The sequence below is a fragment of the Schistocerca nitens genome, chromosome 1 (genome assembly GCF_023898315.1).
Source record: "Schistocerca nitens isolate TAMUIC-IGC-003100 chromosome 1, iqSchNite1.1, whole genome shotgun sequence".
Taxonomy (NCBI): domain Eukaryota; kingdom Metazoa; phylum Arthropoda; class Insecta; order Orthoptera; family Acrididae; genus Schistocerca; species Schistocerca nitens.
The window spans coordinates 825,914,227-825,934,420 of record NC_064614.1 but is presented as its reverse complement, the minus strand read 5'-3'; the positions used below and the strand labels follow the sequence as shown (position 1 = coordinate 825,934,420).

The following is a 20,194-nucleotide window of genomic DNA, read 5'->3' as shown; positions in this document are numbered from 1 at the left end:
ATATGAGGGGTAACATATTTGAAGAAAGTGATGTGTATTCTCTCTCTCTCTCTCTCTCTCTCACACACACACACACTCACTCACTCACTCACTCACTTACACTCACTTTCTCTCTATCTTATGAAGGATAGTCATGATCTTGAACAAGCATTTTTGTTATTTTAGTGAGTGAGTGTTTGTTTTGGGCCGCATATTGTGTGGGAATTTTTGTTTCTTCTTTGCATGCCATGAGAGTGAAGTGGATGCAGTGTATATGCAGGTGTAATGTGCACATGGATTTCCTGCGCATGGAGACAGTTGCTTTTCAGGCAAGTTATTCCATGAGAACGTCGCATCGCTTCAGAGACGCATTGCAGACCCCATAACTTTGCCATCCAAGACAAAGTTCATGACGTCACTTGTCAAGGGAGGCTCATAGAATACAGACAGAGCTAGACGTCAAAGGAACATGTGTATTGTAAGCTTTGTTAATGTTTTGGTGCAGTAAAATCTGATGTGGAATGTATAATAACAGAGGTAAAATATGTGAATGATAAAGAAGCAGCACATAAATGTATTTTGTATTGACTGGTGTTTGAGATTTCCAGCTGGCATGGACTTGGCATCTTCAAGAATGGAGTCTGCTGCCTCAAGATAGAGAAACGTGGTCCAAACAGTTAACAGGTACATGTAATGATGACCGAAAAAATTGTTGCCCACATAGTCCACCTCCAAATGACATCTGAACAATGGTATGCACATTAAATTCCAGTTGTAACAGAAAGCTTGCATTCTAGGGACGTTGTATTATTAGTTACCATCATATGATTTGTAAAACTAGTACATAATCTAAATTATTTGAAACTCAGTAATACTACCCGTTCACACACTGAAAGTACGCAAAATAATGTCACTCAAGCTATTATCCTCTCAGATCCAGCAGCTCATACTCCATATAACAGTGATCCGAACTGATTTACCCTTTATTTTGAGCTAATGTAGCTAAAATTGACTGTGAAAAAAAAAATGAAACCACACATTTTCACAAGAAAGCAGAGCACAGCATTTTCTTTCTTGCAGTCAGTTTTAATAGGAAACTTATTCATTGTTGTTTCAAAAAATGCTTATTAAAATACTGGGTAAACTTTTGAAACAAATGTAGAACTTCACAAGATTTTTGAAAAACCTCTTTATATATTACACTAGCTTAGCATCCACTACTTCTTCCCCCTAACACATATTTATTTATATCTAAATGAAAAGTGAAATACCAGTTATAAATTTAGCTTTAAAATTGTTTAATATAAAAAATATATATTTTTTGTTTTCTTTTAATTGAATTTTTATGTTGTTCACAATTGGCATAGATGCATGCTGTTTTTCCAAACATACTTCTGACCAAAAATCCATTTTGGTAGCTGGAGTCCAAGATTTTTGATAATCATATCTTTTGATTTCTTGATGTGATATTTCCAAATAAACATTCTTCCCACCAACACAATTTCCTTATATCTAACAGAGAATGAAACACCAGTTTTCATAGAATTAGCTTGAATTTTTTTTAATATAACAAAAATTTCTTTAAAATTTTCAGCCCATATTTCACTCCCTTAGGGGCTGAGTTTCCAAAAAAACAGTGAAACATGCATTTTTTAAACTTTCTGGCATAGAAGCCAAATACAGATTTTCATAGATTTAGCTTCAAAAATGCTTGCATAATGAAATTATTTAATAAAACTTTTCATCTCCTATTTCACTCCCCTAGGGGATTGAATTTCCTAAAATAATCAAACATGTATTTTTTTAAATTTCCAACCGAGAAGTCAAATACCAGTATTCATAGATGTAACTTTAAAAATGGTTTAGTATTCCTAAAAAAACTTTCAGCGACTATTGTATCCACTTAGTAGTTGAATTTCCAAAAATATTAAAACATGTTCTCTATTTATTATTTCCGGCTGAGAAACCAAATATCGATTTTCGTAGTTCTAGCTTCAAAATTGCCTTCATAGCAACTTGTTTTCAAAAAGCCTTTCATCCCCTATTACACCCCTTCAGGTGGAATTTTGATCTATCTCTTCTTAAACAATGCCTAGAGTATAAAATCGTCACAGTCTCCAAATTTCAAGATGCTATCCATGGCTTTGGGCTGGGCGATAATGAGAATGTGATGCAGTATGGCCCTATTTCACTCCCTTAGGGGCTGAATTTCCAAAAATTGCAGACTACTTTTTTTTTTTAACCAAGCAGCTAATACAAATTTTCATAAAATATTTCATCTCGTATTTCACCCCCTTAGTGAAGAGTAGGCTGAAGTTTAAGACATTAATCAGGAAGAAGTGGGATACAGAAGTACTAAGGAATATCAAGATATGCTTGAAGTTCTCGAAGGCCATAGATACAGCAATCAGAAATAGCTCAGTGGGCAGTACAGTTGAAGAGGAATGGACATCTCTAAAAAGAGCCATCACAGAAGTTGGAAAGAAAAATGTAGGCACAAAAAAGGTTACTGCGAAGAAACCATGGGTAACACAAGAAATACTTCAGTTGATTGATGAAAGGAGGAAGTACAAAAATATTCCAGGAATACAGAAATACAAGCCACTGAGGAATGAAATAAATAGGAAGTGTAGGGAAGCTAAGACAAAATGTGAAGAAATCGATAAAGAAATGATTGTCGGAAGGACAGACTCAGCATATAGGAAAGTCAAAACAACCTTCGATGACATTAAAAGTAAGAGTGGTAACGTTAAGAGTGCAATCAGTGGTGTACATGTTCCGTTTTTAACCCGCCCATGCTTGCCTGGTGGCCAGGCGGGCAGGCCGCCGCGCGTTATCAACAGAAGGGCAGCTGCTTCACTCCCAGCCAAGCCAAGCAGAACCCAACCCGGGCAGGCTGCGGGAAACTTGCTTGCCTGCCGATATCACTGCTGAGCTGCGCTACGCAGCCGTTCAGTCTGCGCGCGTCATTGTCGTATTATGAACGTTAATTTAAAAGTTTTTATTTTACCTGAGCACCAAAAGACAAACCCGAACATTATATATTTCAGGTCAAAAAATATTGGGTTTTATTTGTACATTCTTCCTTTACGCGTATATCTCGGGCTTACTATCTATATAAATAAAAATGAATTTCCAGATGTGTTGATATGCGTAAAACTCGAGAACGCCTGGACCAATTCGGCTTTCTTTGCTGTGTTCGTAATTCTCAGGACAAGGTTTTTATGAAATAAAATTTTTGGAAAATCGACCGAAAAATTGGAAAATTTGAGAAAAACTGAAAGTGCGTTTTCATTGTGTTCGTGTATTTGTATTGCATACAATCTTGCCGAAATTTTGATCACTATACCTTGAAACCAAGAGGAATGTCACTGTCTAGATAAAATTTCGTAGGGTGAATGGCAGAGGTTACTTTACCAAACGGAATTCGACAAATAGTACGTTTTTATTCCGATCTTGATGAAATTTGACACACTTGATATTCAAAGCAGGATGAAGGACGCTGTCTGCTTAAAATTCTGAACGGTGCACGGTGGAGGGTACTTTACTTACACACTTCTACACCAACCTATAGTTTTATTCCGATCTTGAAGAAATTTTATACACTTGACCTTCAACAGGAACATCACTGCCTATGTAATATTTCGAACAGTGCATGGAATAGAGTGCCTTACTAAACATTTTGACATCGTTTGCGGGTTACCATGAAAGCTGGCTCATAACGCATGTTTCTATGGAGAAGGTTTTTGAATATTTCCATGTGCATCTTAAACCTAACTAACCTAACGCATCACACACATCCATGCCCGAGGCAGGATTCGAACCTGCGACCGTAGCGGTCGCGCGGTTCCAGACTGTAGCGCCTAGAACCGCTCGACCACCCCGGCCGGCCACATTCACAGTCATCGTGTTTGACAGTTCGCGCACAGCAAATGTCGTTTAACAGTTCCAAACCATTTTTGGTTGAGCGAACGTGTTATATTGGCTGCAAAAAACCTTGATGTTAACGAAATGAATTTTCAGATTCAAAATATGATACCTGGCGAATTGATGACATACAAGTCGGTTTATTGGGAAGCCTAACAGACACATCATTGTGGTCCAAAACCACTCGGAAGTGACGTCAAAATGACGTATACGCAAACGCGCTGCACACTTGTCGACTGATCGAGATCTGTGGTCGAATCGAGTTAGCGGGAAAAGCGTCTGCTTTGTTCTTCACTGTCATACTGACCGTGTATCTTGAGTGGTTGTGTTTTCGCTATCGAGCAAAATGTCTCAGGTGTATGAAAACATCTTTCGTGACGCTCTGAAAGGTTTCGGAGGATGGCCTGATTTCAGGCTATTGTAATTCGTTGGAGGAGGTAATAATAATTTTATGTTAGAATTGGCTGGCAAAAATATGCGCCTTAGAAAATAACTTTTTTTCTGCTGCCAGTTAAGATTTCATTTTAATAAATTTTATATGTCGCTTTCCGCGATCTGATTCCAATTTTTAAGTGAGTTTTTTTATGTATTATGCAGTTTTTTCTTTGTTTTCGTTGTGAGGTGCTGCATTGTATTGTTACATTTCCTTTACTGTAACTTATACACGTGGAATATTGTAATTAATGATCGGTGTTTAGGAAGTTAATGGCAACTTTGTTTCAAAATTCGCCGTTTGTGAGTTCGTCATCTATGTATTACAGTAAGAGAAACTGAACATTGCAGCAGCTCAAGCGCAAACGTCGTCTCGAGTAAATGGCATAATTTAGAAGACACACACATGAAAATGGGACCCAGGGCCTGGGAACAATCATGCAAAAGGAAAATAAAAAGCAGTATATTTGCAGCTAGTGTCATTGCCAGAGCGTGGGCTCTGTATTCCACATAAATGTATCCTGCATTTTCCCAGGAATTTTACGTAGTTCTTTCTAATTGCACTATCAGCTCCAGTGCATAATTGCACAAATCCATTACTGCTGTTTTCTTTGTGCTGGCACTGAGCTGAATTTCATTGAGGTACTGAATTCAGAGATTAGCTAGAAAACTGTCTATGCAGGGATATGGAGCTCTGTAATTCAAATGACTGTAAGATCCTTAGTTTCTCACCAAAGTTTCAGCAAGGTCAGTGACATCAACTATGAAACATCTGAAACAACTTTTTTCATCAATAGCACTGTAATGAATGCCACTTTATGCAAATGTTGCAACATGACCACGTTTGGCCTCGCTACTGAATTCTGAGCAAAGGTGTATTGTTGATGGATGTTGAGTGAGAGCTTTTTGTTCAGGATACCATTGCTCAGTAATAACTGTCCGCTTAATTAATACATGTTACGATGTTTCAATTATTTCCACTACTTAGGTGGCTGCTTAAGTATGTGTGGATAATGTTGGAACTCTATTGGGATTCCTGGATTATATTGGTAGACAGTCTGTCAGGATCTAAAATTTTCTCAGCACCACACTGAAATTTTGATGATAATGTAAGCTGTTTTAGTCTTTAGAAATACTCGTTGGTGAATATGGGTCCTCATAGGGTATAGAACGTTATGACACTTTGAAGCCCTCAAAGTTAAACTTCTCTTACAGGTGTTCTTTCACATCTACACTCTTCTTATTGCCCTGCTAGATTTTATTTTAATTTCTTCTATTGATCTGGCTTTTACTGGAGATAATGATGATGGGAGTGAGTTATTAAGTCATTTATTTATTTTTCTTAGTTTTTTGTCTCACAACATAGGACTTGGGATGAGGCAAAATGTCTTCTGGAGATGATATCTCAGTTCTTCTACTGGGTAGTGTTGACTTCTCGAGGAGGAGAAATGTTGAGGTCTGCATCTATAACCTTGTCAGGAATACCAATAGTAGAAATAGGTGGCAAATTATTTTTAAGTTTGGAGTGTATCAGTCAAATAAGCCTTAAAAGTGCTGTATTATTTCTGTTGGTGATAAGGAGGAATTCTGGCTAACCAGCCCAGATCGTGATTGATTTTGCTCTATTTGTCATTAGATAATTTCCTGTATTATACAATAACTTAAGTAAGACTTCAAGACAAGAAGTCATAGCTTATGGCTTGTATGATGTGGCAGAGTATGCAAAATTATGCTGTTTTTTTTCATATGATGATTATGCAGAATCATAAGTTGTGGTCCTTGAGGGGAGTGTCTCATGTACGTAATGGAAGTTTAATGAATTCTGTGAGCAATTCGTCATATCATGCTCTCTTTCCCAGGTCTTTGTCACAGATTTCAATCCCTTTGCAAATTAATGTGCCAAGATGCTTGCAGATTTTGTGATTAAGCTTAATGGATGTTGTATTGAAGTAATGTAGTCAGAGGTCTTTCTTCCACTTTTGTTAAGAGTTTGACAGCCGAAAACTGATATTTTTCAATTGTAGGTGAGAAATCATTTTGTAATTTTTACAAAAACTTTTTCATGGATGTAGTAACCAGTTTCAACTTTTGTACTGGATAGTTTTGATTGGTGATTGTCTTATTCTTAGTATATACAACCTGGAATTCATAGTATGCATAATTATAATGCTTAATAAAGCTTTTGTTGACATAAGGCAAGGCGTGCTTGAAATGAGGTTAACTGAAGCACTGATCAGTTACCCCCAAAACTAGGTCATTAAACTTCATGTGCACTTGGAAAATATTTTTCATCATCATAATCACAACTGAAAGAACATTTTATGATCACAGTTTTAACTGAAGTCAACAGTAACATAATTTGTGGTCAGTGAATAACAATGGAATAAAAGCAAAAGAGCAAACAAATGAACTCCCAATTTTGTTAACTCATCCATGATTAATAACATAACACTTATTTACCTTAGCTGTCAAAAACATCAGATGTGATGAAAGGCTGTGTACATTAAATAACTGAATTTTGTATAGCCTAAAATTTCCCTCTTCATTCATGTTTCCCAGTTAACCTTAAGTGTAGTTACCCTCAGTTTATGCTACTGGTCACTTTATTCTCAGGTGGAAACACTTCTCGATCAGCTGAAAACTGTGGGGTTTTCATACTGCGTGAGAAGTAGTCGTTTTAAAGAGCCTTCTTCAGATGTTATGAAAAGTGAACTGCTGCATTAATTACTTTCTGTGGTTTACCATTTTAGTTCATATATGTATACTTGAAGGAAGAACTTAGTTTGCTGGAATTAGGGATAGTATATATAGGCTACTTTAAATGGACATTTCTTTCTAAGCTGCACTAACAATTGATGGAATTGACTGTTTTTGTTATTGTTAATAGTTGTTGTGATATGCAAGGCAGAATTGTATTATTTTCCTCTGTGTTGACTTGTTTGTCATTTATCCATTTTCACAGCCATACACTCAGTAATTTTTACACACTTGCATTTGATAATAGGCTGATTAAAATTATTAGTTGGTTGACAATTCCTGTCGGAGCTGGTTTCCTCCAGAGTGCTGAATGCGTCAGGTCCAAACTATCTCTGTTCGCCATTTCCTGACTGCCAAAACAGCTGATCAATCCACTTCCATTTTCTCATCTGACTTCCTTTCTTGATGTGTTTGAACGCCATGCAATCATTTGCTGCCTTCAACAAGATTGGCCTTAAACAACATTTTCAGACAGTAGGCATAACTATGTATCCTTACAATATCTTTATGGTGCTAGAGCTAGCTTTCACATCGTAACATAATGTGAAAGGCTGATCTGGTTGAAGGTACCACATGATCGTTGGGACCAAATAATCTTACATTAGTGTAATGTAGAGTGGTGGCATAGTGCAACGGATAAGAAACATTCCTGATCCATATAAAGTTGTGGATTTGAGTCTTGACAGATTTTCATATTTTTTATACCAAAATATTATCAAAATTACTTCATAATTTTTATTTAGTTAATAGGTTTGGATGCAGTTTTATTTCTAACACTCTACTGTGTCATTTCCGACATTGTATTTACTTTTTAATTCCTTATATTTCTTTTTCATATCATTATTTCATTTGAAATCAGCTTGTCACCTATAACCTGTAACTGAATACAAACCAGGACTGCTCATTAGTTGGTAATTTGGCAGTCCATGCAGCTTGTGTGAGGACAGTTTCAGGTGCCATAATTAATGAAAGAAAGAAATTAGTTTGCTTTTAGCATTGAAATGCTGACAGCCATTTTCTAGGATATATTGCACATCATGTTATGGTTAGGTTATCAAATGAGTTTAAATTCTGGGCTATAAAATGTTGTATCTGCCACAGTTATGCCATTGGTCACTCCAAAACCAGTTGTCAGCAGAGCATGTCATATTCATGTTATTTCATAATGGCCACTTCCAACACTGCACAGAGTTACATGTATACGTCTCCCATCCTTTCATAATACCAACCTGTGCTCTGCCTCTACTGAGCTAAACCTACTTTTTTTAACACGAAAATTAAATTGAACAGCACTTGCTGAGTGACCTGCTCTGTTTGTTGCCTATAATACAGCAGCAGCCGGTGTGCTAACACTTTAGCAACAAGTGACAGATGCAAACTAACAAATAATTTTAATGAATCTATACTGCTGTGTTCATGTTGAAATGGTTTCTATGGTTTTCGATAATTGTGGTGTTGATATGTAAAACAGTAGTCAGCTCATTGCACCTATTGACAGGCATGTTTAGCTTTATTGTCTTCCGAGTTAAGTTTATTTTTTGTAATTCCACATTTATAGTAATTACATTTTTCTACATAAGTGTTCTTCACATCTCCTTTGTTTACAAAGAATATTAATTCCACATTTATTGGAACCACAATAAAGCACTTCAGTTGCCCGAAATCAGTATGGTATCCTCATTGCACATGGCAGACAGTTCCATTTCTTTGCTAGATACAATAGGTGTGACATCCCGTAAAATTTTGCTCCAGTACTATGTAAAGTAGATAGACAATCCGCTTCCATCAGTTCAGAACTTTGACAATACCTGTCAAATGAATGAAATGTTTTCTCACATTGTATTTAGTTAACAATAACATATGTGAATTATTTAACAATAACAATGTTTTTTTGTCTGTGAGAAATATATTAACTGTTCCAGGTAAAACAAAGCATTTCTTCAAGCAAATGCAGGGACATGTCCCCATCCCCTTTTTTGGTTGTGCATTTGCAGTGGAGAGTGTGTTTTGGGGCCAAAATACTATAAAAGTAAAGAGTCTAGTGTACCTGAACACTTGGTAATATCATGCTGTGTTAAGATATACTTACTTTCCATAAAACAAGTTCGTTACAGGGAAAGTTTATTAAATAAATTTTATAGTAGTTTTTTACCCTCTTTAGGAAGACCATGTGACTCCTCGTAAGAGATTGAGGATCATGGATACCAGAAAATCCAACTGCCCAGCAACTTTAAATATGAAGTGTATAAGGGTGTATCCTGATTACAGTATGCACTCAGCAACTGAACACAGGGATACCAAGGCAAAAGTAAGTATCCAGTTTGGGTTCTGCTTGGAGAAAATTTTACATGATCAGTTGACGGTATACTTTAAAATCTGTTGTTTTTAATGCTCTTAATTAAATAATTGATACATTTTTGTCTTACAGGTTCTTTTTTTCATTCAGATTGAAAATGCAAGATCCATTCATGAAGCACTACACATTTTCAAGGACTGGAACAAGGATTGGAATCCCCTCTATTGGGTTACTGATTTCTCGGAGTCAGAGATAAATGCAATTGAGCAAGCATTCCCTCAGACAAAAGTTTACTTGTGCCTTTTCCATCGAAAACAGGCATGGGGAAGATGGTTAAAAAAAAAGGATAATCTACGTGTACCAAATGACATGAAGACATTTCTGGATATGTGGCAAGAAATTTCAGAATCACCAACAGAGAGAGAATTTAGAGATCTCGTAGAAGAGTTGCGAACGCATGAGGTTTCTCGGAGAAACGAGCGTGCATGGCCATACTTTCAACAGCAATGGCTAACGGTATGTGAAAGATGGATGAAAGCGTATGAGGACAAGGGCAGATTTGCAACTATTGACACTACAAATGGAGTTGAAGCCATGAACAAGATTGTAAAACATTTTTTCCTAAAACACAATTCAGACAGGACTTTAACTGGGGTTACTAAGGTTATAATAAACCAGTTTCTTCCAAGCCTAATTAGAAAGTACTGTCTGCAGAATTCCGCCATCAAACCTTATAACAAAGATGTTCCACTGTTTTTGCATAAAAAAACAAACAAGTTTGTGAAACATGTCATGCAGCGATATGCATCAGCAGAAGTTGAGTTAACTGCAAGATCAGTGAGTAAGAGATCGGATGGTTCATTTTGTGTGGAGAGTGCAAAGTCCAAAAACTGTAATTATGTTGTAAACTTTGATATACCAGATTGCACATGTGAAGATTTTCGGAGATATAAATACCCATGCAAGCATTTCTGTGCAATCTTTATTTTTTACCCAGAGTGAGGTTTTGATAAAATGCCAGAAAGTTATAAGACTAGTCCATTAATCTGTCTTGATGAAATGTATGGGGTGGGCTTTAGAAGTGGCTCTTCAGTAATTTCATATGAAGGCAGTAGTAGTGACGAAGCTGTTGAGGAGGCAGTTCACAGCTGAGGAGGCTGTCGAGGTTGAGGAGGCTGTCGAGGCAGCAAATACAGATGGTGTTGTTCAAACCCAGAATATTCCTTTGCAGCAGTTTGAAGCAAGGGAGCTGTGTAAACAGATTTATAATCTCACATACAACTGCAGCAACAGCGAAACATTACAAAAAGTACTTGAGTCACTGAGCAACTGTGTGCAAGATTTGCAATTAGAAAATCCTGAAGTTGGTGGTCTCCCATTGGCAGTGCCATCAACTTCCAAACAATAGCGAAGAACGATGCCAAAAGACTTACAAGATCTGTCTTAAACACATTATAACTTCCCATTTGAAGGGTAAGAAATGACGGTTTATTTGAATTTTAGATAGCTCTTTGTCTATGTAAAATACAAATAAGCTCCGTCATTTCTGATCCTCGAGATGGAATGCTATGAGTTCTTTATGTTGGTCTCTGCTTTTAAACGTTGTTGCACATTTGAATTTCGAAGTAGCAGTAGATAAAATATTATAAAAAGGATAGTTGCTACATTTGTGTGTGTGTTAGTGAGTGAGCGAGAGTGCGCGCGCGCTTTTGAAAAGGCCCTTGTTGCCCGAAAGATAAGTCAGACAGTCTTTTTGTTGTGCCTTTCTGTGACTCAGCATCTTCACCATTTGGTGAGCAGCAACAACTATCCTTTTCATAATATTGTTACATTCCATCCTGGATTTTTCGTTGTTCATCAGAGAAAAGATTTTTCTGAGGAATTAAACTAGATGGTAGTGTAGAACTTGCAAACTTTTTAAAATATGAAGTAAAAGATTTTAACTTTAAATTAGGTTAATTCAAATATGGGACAATGTTGAGAATTGAAAAGGTGGAAAAAATAAATAAGATATATCTTAGTGGCATTGAGATGTCGTATGACTGATGGAGGAAAGATTTTGCATTTCTTTTTCCAAGTAAGAATGCACTTGCTCTCACTTGCTTCAATACATGTCTAGTGATTCATGTGAAACAGAGAAAAAGATAGACTGCCCTGTTAATGAACATGAGATTGCCCAGTATCACTCTGACAGAAGAGTATGGTGTTTCCTTGATATGGTATCTGGTCAGCAATGTCATTGGAACCAAATGAAGTAAGTATTGACTTTTTTTATTTGCTTTGGAAGCTTAATGTGTATCAGTTACCTACATATTGGATATCTACCACCTTGGTTCTAATGTTCTTAATAACTTTGCAGAGTTACTGCAGATACCACACAGAAGCAATTGCTGTTACTGGAATACCAGTAATGTTTATTAAATTCAGTTGTAAAGTAGTTCTGGGCATTGCAGCTGGTGAGCAATGTCATTGGGCACCAAAAGAAGTGAGTACTAAATTTTGGAATTGTGCCTTGAAAACATGTGTATCAGTTGTCTTCATGTTGCATAACTCAATTACTTGTTGTTAATTTATTTGTTAGGTTCAGTTATGATGGATTTCTGGCCTTCAGTCCATGGGAAAATTCACACCAGATTGCATCAAGACTGTTATATTCCAAGGATATCTTGGAAGATTGATAGTATTCCTGAACGAAAACAATCCATATAGTATTTCACGTGTGTATCAAACTGCCATTTGTTGTGGCACATAAATGTTTGCAACTTGATTGTAATTTTTGAACAGTTTCTCAACAATCCAAGAATTTCTTGTAATGAGAAGTAGACATTGTTGCTTGGGTAAAGGAAATACAAATCACGGTCAATATAACTACCTTATTAACTTTCCACAGAGAAATATTTTTCACTACTGCTACTTAAAAATTCAAATGTGTGACCAAGTTTGCTTACAGAACTTGGCATAAAGATCTCCCTTATTTGTATTTTTTAGGTAGCTCTTATTCTTTGATCCTTCAAATGGAATGCTATGACCTCCATGTGATCTATTCCTTAGTAGTTAATTATCCATTAAGGCACAAATATATGAACATTACAATGAGAGGGTCTTTATGCCAGGCCCTGTAAAAGTAATGGCATCTTACTTAATATTATTGTTGGGAATTTGATGGCACAGCTGTGGGGAGACCACAAATTTCAGGGTTTGCTAACTGCAAATCTGGCACACAGTTGCTGAGTGATTCAAGTACTTTTCATAATGTTTCACTGTTGATACAGTTGTATGTGAGATTATAAACCTGTTTGAACAACACCTTCACTTCAAATTGCTGCAAAGAAATGGTTACGGTATCGGTGTGATGCTCTATATGTGTTTCCTCAACTGTGTCCTCATTGCTACTGTCTTCATGTGAAATTACTGCGGACACACTTCTGAAACCAAACCTGTACATCTTGTGAAGACAGATTAATGGGCTATTCCTGCAGCTTTCTGGTATTTTATCAAAACCCCACTCTGGATAGAAAATACAGATTGCACAGAAATGCTTGCATGGGTATTTATATATCTCAAAATCTTCACATGCGCAGTTTGGTAGAGCAAAGCTTACAACATAATTAGTCTTTGAACATTGTACTCTCCATACAAAACATTGTCCAAGTTCACATTCACTAATCTTGCAGTTAATTCAACTTTCCCTGGTGCATATCACTGCATGACATGTTTCACAAACTTGCTTTCATTTTTTTAAAAAAAATGAAAAAACAGTGGAACATGTCTGTTATGATTTGATGGCAGAATTCTGCAGACAGTACTTTCTAATTAGGCTTGGAAGAAATTGATTTCTTATATCCCTAGTAGCCCCATTGAAGGTCCCATCTTTGTTCCATTTTAGGAAAAAAAAATGTTTACAATCTTGTTCATGGCGTCAACTCCACTTGTAATGTCAATGGTATCAAAATTGCCCTTGTCCTCATAAGCTTCCACTCACTTTTCATGTATCAATAGCCACTGCTGTTAAACGTACGGTGATGCATATTCGTTTCTCTGAGAAGCCTCACTATCTCTTCTGTATGATCTGTAAATTCTCTGTTGGTGATTCTGAAATTTCTTGCCACATGCCCAGAAATCTCTTCATGTCATTTGGTATTTATACAGCCATCTTCCTCAAACCTGTTTGACTGAAAAGGCACAAGTAAACTTTTGTCTGAGGATATGCTTGATCAGTTGTTTGTCTCAGATTATAAGAAATCAGTAACCCAGTAGGTGGGATTCCAATCCTTGAAAATGGCTAGTGCTTCATGAATGGATCTCGCATTTTCAACTTGAATGAAAAAGAAAACCAAATAATCCACATTACTCTTTACAGCTATAAAAAAAATAAAGGCATATCATGTGTTGTTGTTTTGTATGTTGCATATAACAACTATCCCTGTACTTCTTCAAAAGATCTCTTTGCTAACAGCTCTGACAGAAAAAAGTGATGGTTTCACTCCTCCATTGGCACCTATACCATGTTCATAATAAATCATGTGATTGCTTTATTCCTTGTGCCACTCGTCAGCATGATTCTGCAATGTAGTCTCGTCAAACAATGCTTTATTTGTACATTACAAGGTCCAATATGTGTGAATATAATTTTTTTCAGTGGGGTAAAATGTATTATTCATTAGACCTGGTATGTGTGTCCCAGTGAAATTATCAATAAATGTATCTAGAGCCAAATTATTGGCTGTATGATGTCATTCCATCGTGCACCTGAATTTGTATTTCCTTTACAAGCTATTGTTAGCATGTGTGTGTGCTGATTTGCTGGAGAAGCAGAGAGATAGTGTTTCAGCTATCTTTGAGACAGTTAAAGGAGGTGCTCTAGAAATGAGTGTCCTGATTGATATGAAAAACAGTTTTCAAATTTTCTGTACAAACTATAAACAGTTCCTCAGTTGGTGATTGTGGAAGAGATTGCCATAGCCACAGTATTGATCCACTGTCAGGTGGTAAACCTAGGATTTCCTTCCAGTATGAGCCAAGTGAATTAAAATTGTGGTTGGAGAAATGTTTTATATTCTTAAACTGAGTATTTGTAACCCATTATGGTGGATTGCAGTTCATGTGTCAACACTTAAAAAATGTTTAGTTCTTCACTGATGACACTTGATACAATTTCAATTTTTAAGGCTATTCTGTGTCAAGTTAAATTTTGAATTATCCATTTAAGCTTATTTTTTGCTGTGTGGCAGATGGATTTATGTTCATGTAATATTTTTAACGTTGATTGTAGTAAGGTGTAATAATATGTAAATGCCCAATAAAATAGATTGATATTTATATTTTTTGTTTCTGTATAATAATTCTGTAGCTTGGTGACCTGAGTTGTGTGTGTGTGTGTGTGTGTGTGTGTGTGTGTGTGTGTGTGTGTGTGTGTGTGTGTGTAAGATATTATCATTTCATGGGAAATGTGGCAATAACAGATCAGAGATTGTGTGCAGAATATACCTAATTATCAACACCTGTAAGCAGCTAAAGGTCTGGATTTCATTATAATTTCATTCTTAGAGAGCTGCAAGATCACCAATGGTATCTGTACAGATACCAGCTTCATATAAATTAGTAAGGTTTTTACTGACTATTATTCACCAAAGCCGACAAAACAGGCTGCATTCAGTAGAACTTTGAACCCTTTAAGTGGTTTAGATCAGCAGGAGCAAAGTATATTCTTCAAGGTATGTTTCACATGCAACTAAGAAACCTTTGCCTTGAATGTCATGTGATTTTGCACTCTGCTGCTAAGTTTTCCTTTTAGATTTATTAAATTTCTTAAAGAAGCTTCTGTTACAAACACTAGCAATCCACATAGGTAACGTGTGACTGATATTCCTTATGTATCACAACCTTATTTCAGTTTCACTCTGTTGTTGCTGGTAACTGTTGTGATGGAAGAGTTGATTTGTGCCACATTAAGGAAGATTAAGAAAAAAGTCATTTACAAACTCGTGAAAAGGAGGCAGGGTTCCCCAAAAGTATAAAGGTTGCCATAAGCAGTCACTTTTGTTGGATTAAGTTATTTCCATATCCTTTCTGGATATTTCAGCCAGCTGCATCCTATTGTAGAGATAGACTAACCAAAAACCTTAGTGTTATATGAACAGAGCAGAAAAAACTTTATTAAATACACCTTCATGTATGGACCACTTTCCAAAAAATACACTGTGTCAAGGCATTCAGATTGTACATATTCTTTCTGAATATTTTTATTGTAGCAGGAAGAATGGGGATTGTTTAACTTACCTTTAACCTAAGGTACATTAGATTGTGTATAAAATTCATCAAAAGAGTAAATACGGGCTCTTACTTAAACTGTTTACTATAACAAGAGAAATTAGAGTACAATATTATAAGAGACAGATGAAGACTAGGTGGGAGATAGACTAAGAGAATAATTTCACATGGTGATGAAAGACCTGCACCCAAACAAGGCACCTGGAGTGGACATTCCCTCACATTTGTGGAGATCCTTCAGACAGACAGCCAAGTCGAACTATTTCATGTGGTATGCAAGATAAGAGACAAGTGAAAAACCTTCAAGTTTCAGAAGGAAGTAATAATTCCTATTCCAAGAAAACCAGGCACTGAAAGTTGGAAATATTACAGAACTATCAGTGTGGCAAGTCATGGTTGTAGTTTGACACAAATTAAGTAAAGACTAGTGGACAAACTGGTAGGTGCCAACTGACCTCAGGAAACATTACTTTGGTATCTGGGAGAAAAGTAGCAACACATGAGGCAGTATTGGTCCTATGAAAAATCTTACAAGAGGATATAGAGAAAACTTTTGACACTGTTGGCTGGACTATACACTAGGAAATTCCGAAGGTAGCAAGGATAAAATACTAAGACTAAAATTTGCACACTGATGTAACAGTATGTGTAAAGACAAGAAAAGTGTGCAGTCCTTGGGAAGGGAGTGAGACCGGGAGTGAAGTATTGTAGAAGGTGAAACCTCGACTTGCAGAGGTATGTTTAAAGGGGTGTTGTTCCTGTTGCAGAGGAATTAATTTAGTGTACAATCCTTACTGTGATTTGTATTACCAATGTTTTGAGGGGACTGGAAATATTAAAGTAACGGTATACAAATTCAACAAAGGTTTTTTAACTAATGAGTATCATCTTCAAGCTCTGATTCAACATGCATTTAAAATGCTTGGCTGTATATCATGGCACTGTCTGTAGCTCTTGCCAGTTCATTACACACAATTCGAAGATTCAACAGTGGAACGAAAGACCTGACATAAAAGTAGTGTTCATTGAGCGATTGGATATGACAATTATTCTATCCTGACAATATTTTACATATAAATTATAGCCATACGAGTTGATTATCAATTGAATTGGGTGTACACAAGTATGATCAACATAATAAACCCATAATAAATATCACTGGTATCTTTAAGTACTCATCTTAGCAACTGAAACGGCTACACATCTATGCTGATAACTGAAGCCATGTTTAACATCCTCAGATGTATTTTACTACATTGGATTCAGTTCTCATTCTATAGACCCAAAAATGAGATGGGTTTCTTGGATATGGAATATGTCAAAGTACAACATAAAAAACAAAGACCATCTGAATATAACACTTCCCTGATCACATGTCATGATACTTTAAAGATATGTGAATACATAACAGATAAACTGGGACTGCCAACGTTTACAGAATTAATACACTCAGAATGAAACAGTTATGCACTTTTAACAAATTTATCATACACACAACACCTAATCTTAACTGTTGTAAAACCAAATCTAAGACATTTTTACTTGGTCTAACAGTCCCTGTTAAGATATTCATTTATAGAGGAGCTGCCTGCCTAAAAATCTTTCAAACTCTGTTTAAACTGTGCTGTTTCTGAAACAAACTTTTTAATGGTAGCTGGCAATTTATTGAAAATGTGTGTTCCCATAAACTGGACTCCTCTTTGGACCAAGGTAAGCAATTTTAGGTCTTATTGTTCCTAGTATTTTACTATGTGCTGAGCTATTGTCTGGAAATAAACATGTTATTTGCAACCAATTTAAGGGATAAATATACTGAAGCATTGGTTAGAATACCCACTTCCTTGCTCAGATTTGTACATGATTATATGGAATTTACAACACAATTGAGTCTTATTACATGCTTCTGCAGTCTAAAAACTTTTGCTCGGTTTGACGAGGTACCTCAAAATATGAAAGCAAATGAAGTAAGCAAGTTTTTTTTCTCATGTGCCAACAAAACAAACTTAGCATCTGGCAATTTAACAGATGAGGTCATTACTGTAGACAGGAATAAACAACAGATTCAAGATGGAACCTTGAGGAGCACCACATGTAATTACTTCCCAATCAGACAAAGACTATTTGCTTACTCTGCATGTATTTGCAGTGACATCCTTGTTTCCTTTTAGTTAGGTCAGACTCTAACCATTTTGCAGCACTGCCAGTGACATCACAATATTCTAATTCTCTTGAGAGAAAGCTGTGATTCATAGTCAAGGGCTTTTGACAGGTCACAGAGAATGCCAGTAGCCTCTAACTTGTTTTCTTATGAATTATTCCCACTGTATGTGCAAATACCCTTCTCTATATCAGTAAGCATAAGGAACCCAAACTGTGACTTGGATGATATATTGTTCGCAGTCGGATGCTTAAGAAGATGCTTAGACACAACCTTTTCAAATATTTTTGAAGACGCCAGCAAAAGTGAAAATGATCAATAATTTGATAGTATCTCTTTAACGCTCTTCTTGTACAGAGGCTTAACTTAGGCATATTTTAGCCAGCCTGGAAATGTTCCACTGATAAGAGATTGATTACACAAATAATTTGAGGTACCACTCAACTCACATGAATACACTTTGAAAAACTTCACTAGAATACTTTAAGGATTTTATGATGGATGCTGCTACTTAGGGAGAAGTGAGTGTCATTTCCATTTTACTGAAGTTATTTGTAGGGAGTGGTCTCAGATGTTCAATTGCACTGTTAACTGAACCTGATAACTTGAAGCTGTCAGTAACAGATACAAAGTACTGCACCTATTTAAGAAGTTTGCAACACTACATGCATTTGTTACCAATGTCTCATTTACTTTAATTTGAAGTGTTACTGGAATTTTCAAAATCTGTATGTATCACAGCATCAACAACAAGTTTAAATAACACATGGCTTTATCTCAATAGGAAGTCAGACTGCTACTTAATTTACAGATGGCAGCAGAAATGATTTTCTTTCAGTGTTATCTGTAAGGCAAACAGTAGCCTGTCTTCCTAATCACAGTTAATGTAACATAGCTGTTACTGTAGTCTCTTTAAATTTGGTCGTCTTGTCAGACTGTAGTGTATCAGATTATCTTATCATTATTTACAGGATACCAGATGCATTAGTAAAACAAGTGTTTTCTGGAGACAATTTCTTAATCAAAACTGCGTAGCACAATAAATACCTTACATCTCTCAGTATTTGAACATCTGAATCAAATCTACAGTTACTCTGCATTATGTGGTGCAAAATGTAAATGTACTGTGATACTGGAGGGGTGCAGAACTAATTTTTATATGCTCTCACAGTAAGAATGGTTACAAGAATGCTTTATGGAAAGCTTCATAGCGTTCTGTTGTTTGTAAATTTTTAGTAAAATTTTCCAAAACTGAAGTCACAGCCACATGAGAAGAAAGTCCACATGACCTGGATTCATATACAAAATGAAATATTTCATTCAGCTATGAATTGTGCATAGTTAAATTGCCAGGAAAGTGGAAATAATGTGAAAGGTTTAAGACAACACTCTTTGTAACACAGCCTGTCATTTACTCTTCTTTCTTGCTGAGTGAGCTATGCACCCCATAGCAAACTGCCTTGTTTCTTATACAGTCAAGTTACTTACCCATTCTTCTTAAATCATATATAGTTTTTGTGTGACACTGCATGGCACAACACACAAGTAGTTTTTAAAGAATTTTATGTTGCCCTTGGAGGTTTCTTTCATGATCCTTTAAGGCCGCTTTTGCATGATTAAAATTCATTTGTATGATCATAGAAACTATTATTCATATAAAAGATTAGCTGTCCTATGTATAGCCAAACAACTACCCCTTAAATGTATAACAAAGCCTGCTTCTTCTGAAAAGTCGTTTTCACAATTAACTGAGAAGACGACAAAAGGCATTAACTTCCCGTGAGGCATAATTTAGAAAACATATATATTTTTTTAACACAAGTAACAGCTGTTGGTAAACCAATATTTCATTATAACTGCACTGGAATCTTACGTATCCCAGGAAACGAAAATTTATAGCCTTATCACGACACTATTCTTAAGTTTGTTTTTTCCCCCAGTATGAGCTGCGTACTCGACAACAAATGCTATTTCTCGTAAGCAATGGCAATGTTTAGCTTCTCTCAACGGTTATACATGATGGTTTATGGAATGTGTAACGGAAATACTGCACTTATTATTTAGGTGTATAACATTTTATGCTACCTATTTGGTCCTCGACATAATAAGCAGATCAATCACAGCATGGTCAAGAAACAGGTAAAATCCGATAAGCTGAGAATCCGTACGATTTATTTACTTCTACGTAATTTATAAATACATTTCCATTTCTCCGCTACAGTGTACGTGCGATAACAGCCACCTTTCTTTCACATTACGGTCACATATCAGCGGATCACACTCGTTTCAGGACGATTCAGCACACACGCACCGACGTTTTAACATACACTCCAGTAGTGGTGGGCAGGAAATCGCGTATCTGTTAGAAATCGCAG

At 36.2% G+C, this 20,194-nt stretch overlaps 1 protein-coding gene across 1 annotated transcript; it reads left to right on the top strand.

Moving 5' to 3' along the window:
• The first annotated feature begins 4,309 nt into the window (after positions 1 to 4,309).
• LOC126262740 (uncharacterized) lies at positions 4,310 to 14,683 on the top strand. Its single transcript, XM_049959552.1, has 7 exons — positions 4,310 to 4,343; positions 6,952 to 7,045; positions 9,018 to 9,153; positions 9,257 to 9,403; positions 9,524 to 11,645; positions 11,751 to 11,876; positions 11,973 to 14,683. Exons 4-5 carry the CDS (start codon positions 9,293 to 9,295, stop codon positions 10,391 to 10,393), a joined length of 981 nt encoding a protein of 326 aa, XP_049815509.1. The 5' UTR covers positions 4,310 to 4,343; positions 6,952 to 7,045; positions 9,018 to 9,153; positions 9,257 to 9,292; the 3' UTR covers positions 10,394 to 11,645; positions 11,751 to 11,876; positions 11,973 to 14,683.
• Positions 14,684 to 20,194: the final 5,511 nt, after the last annotated feature.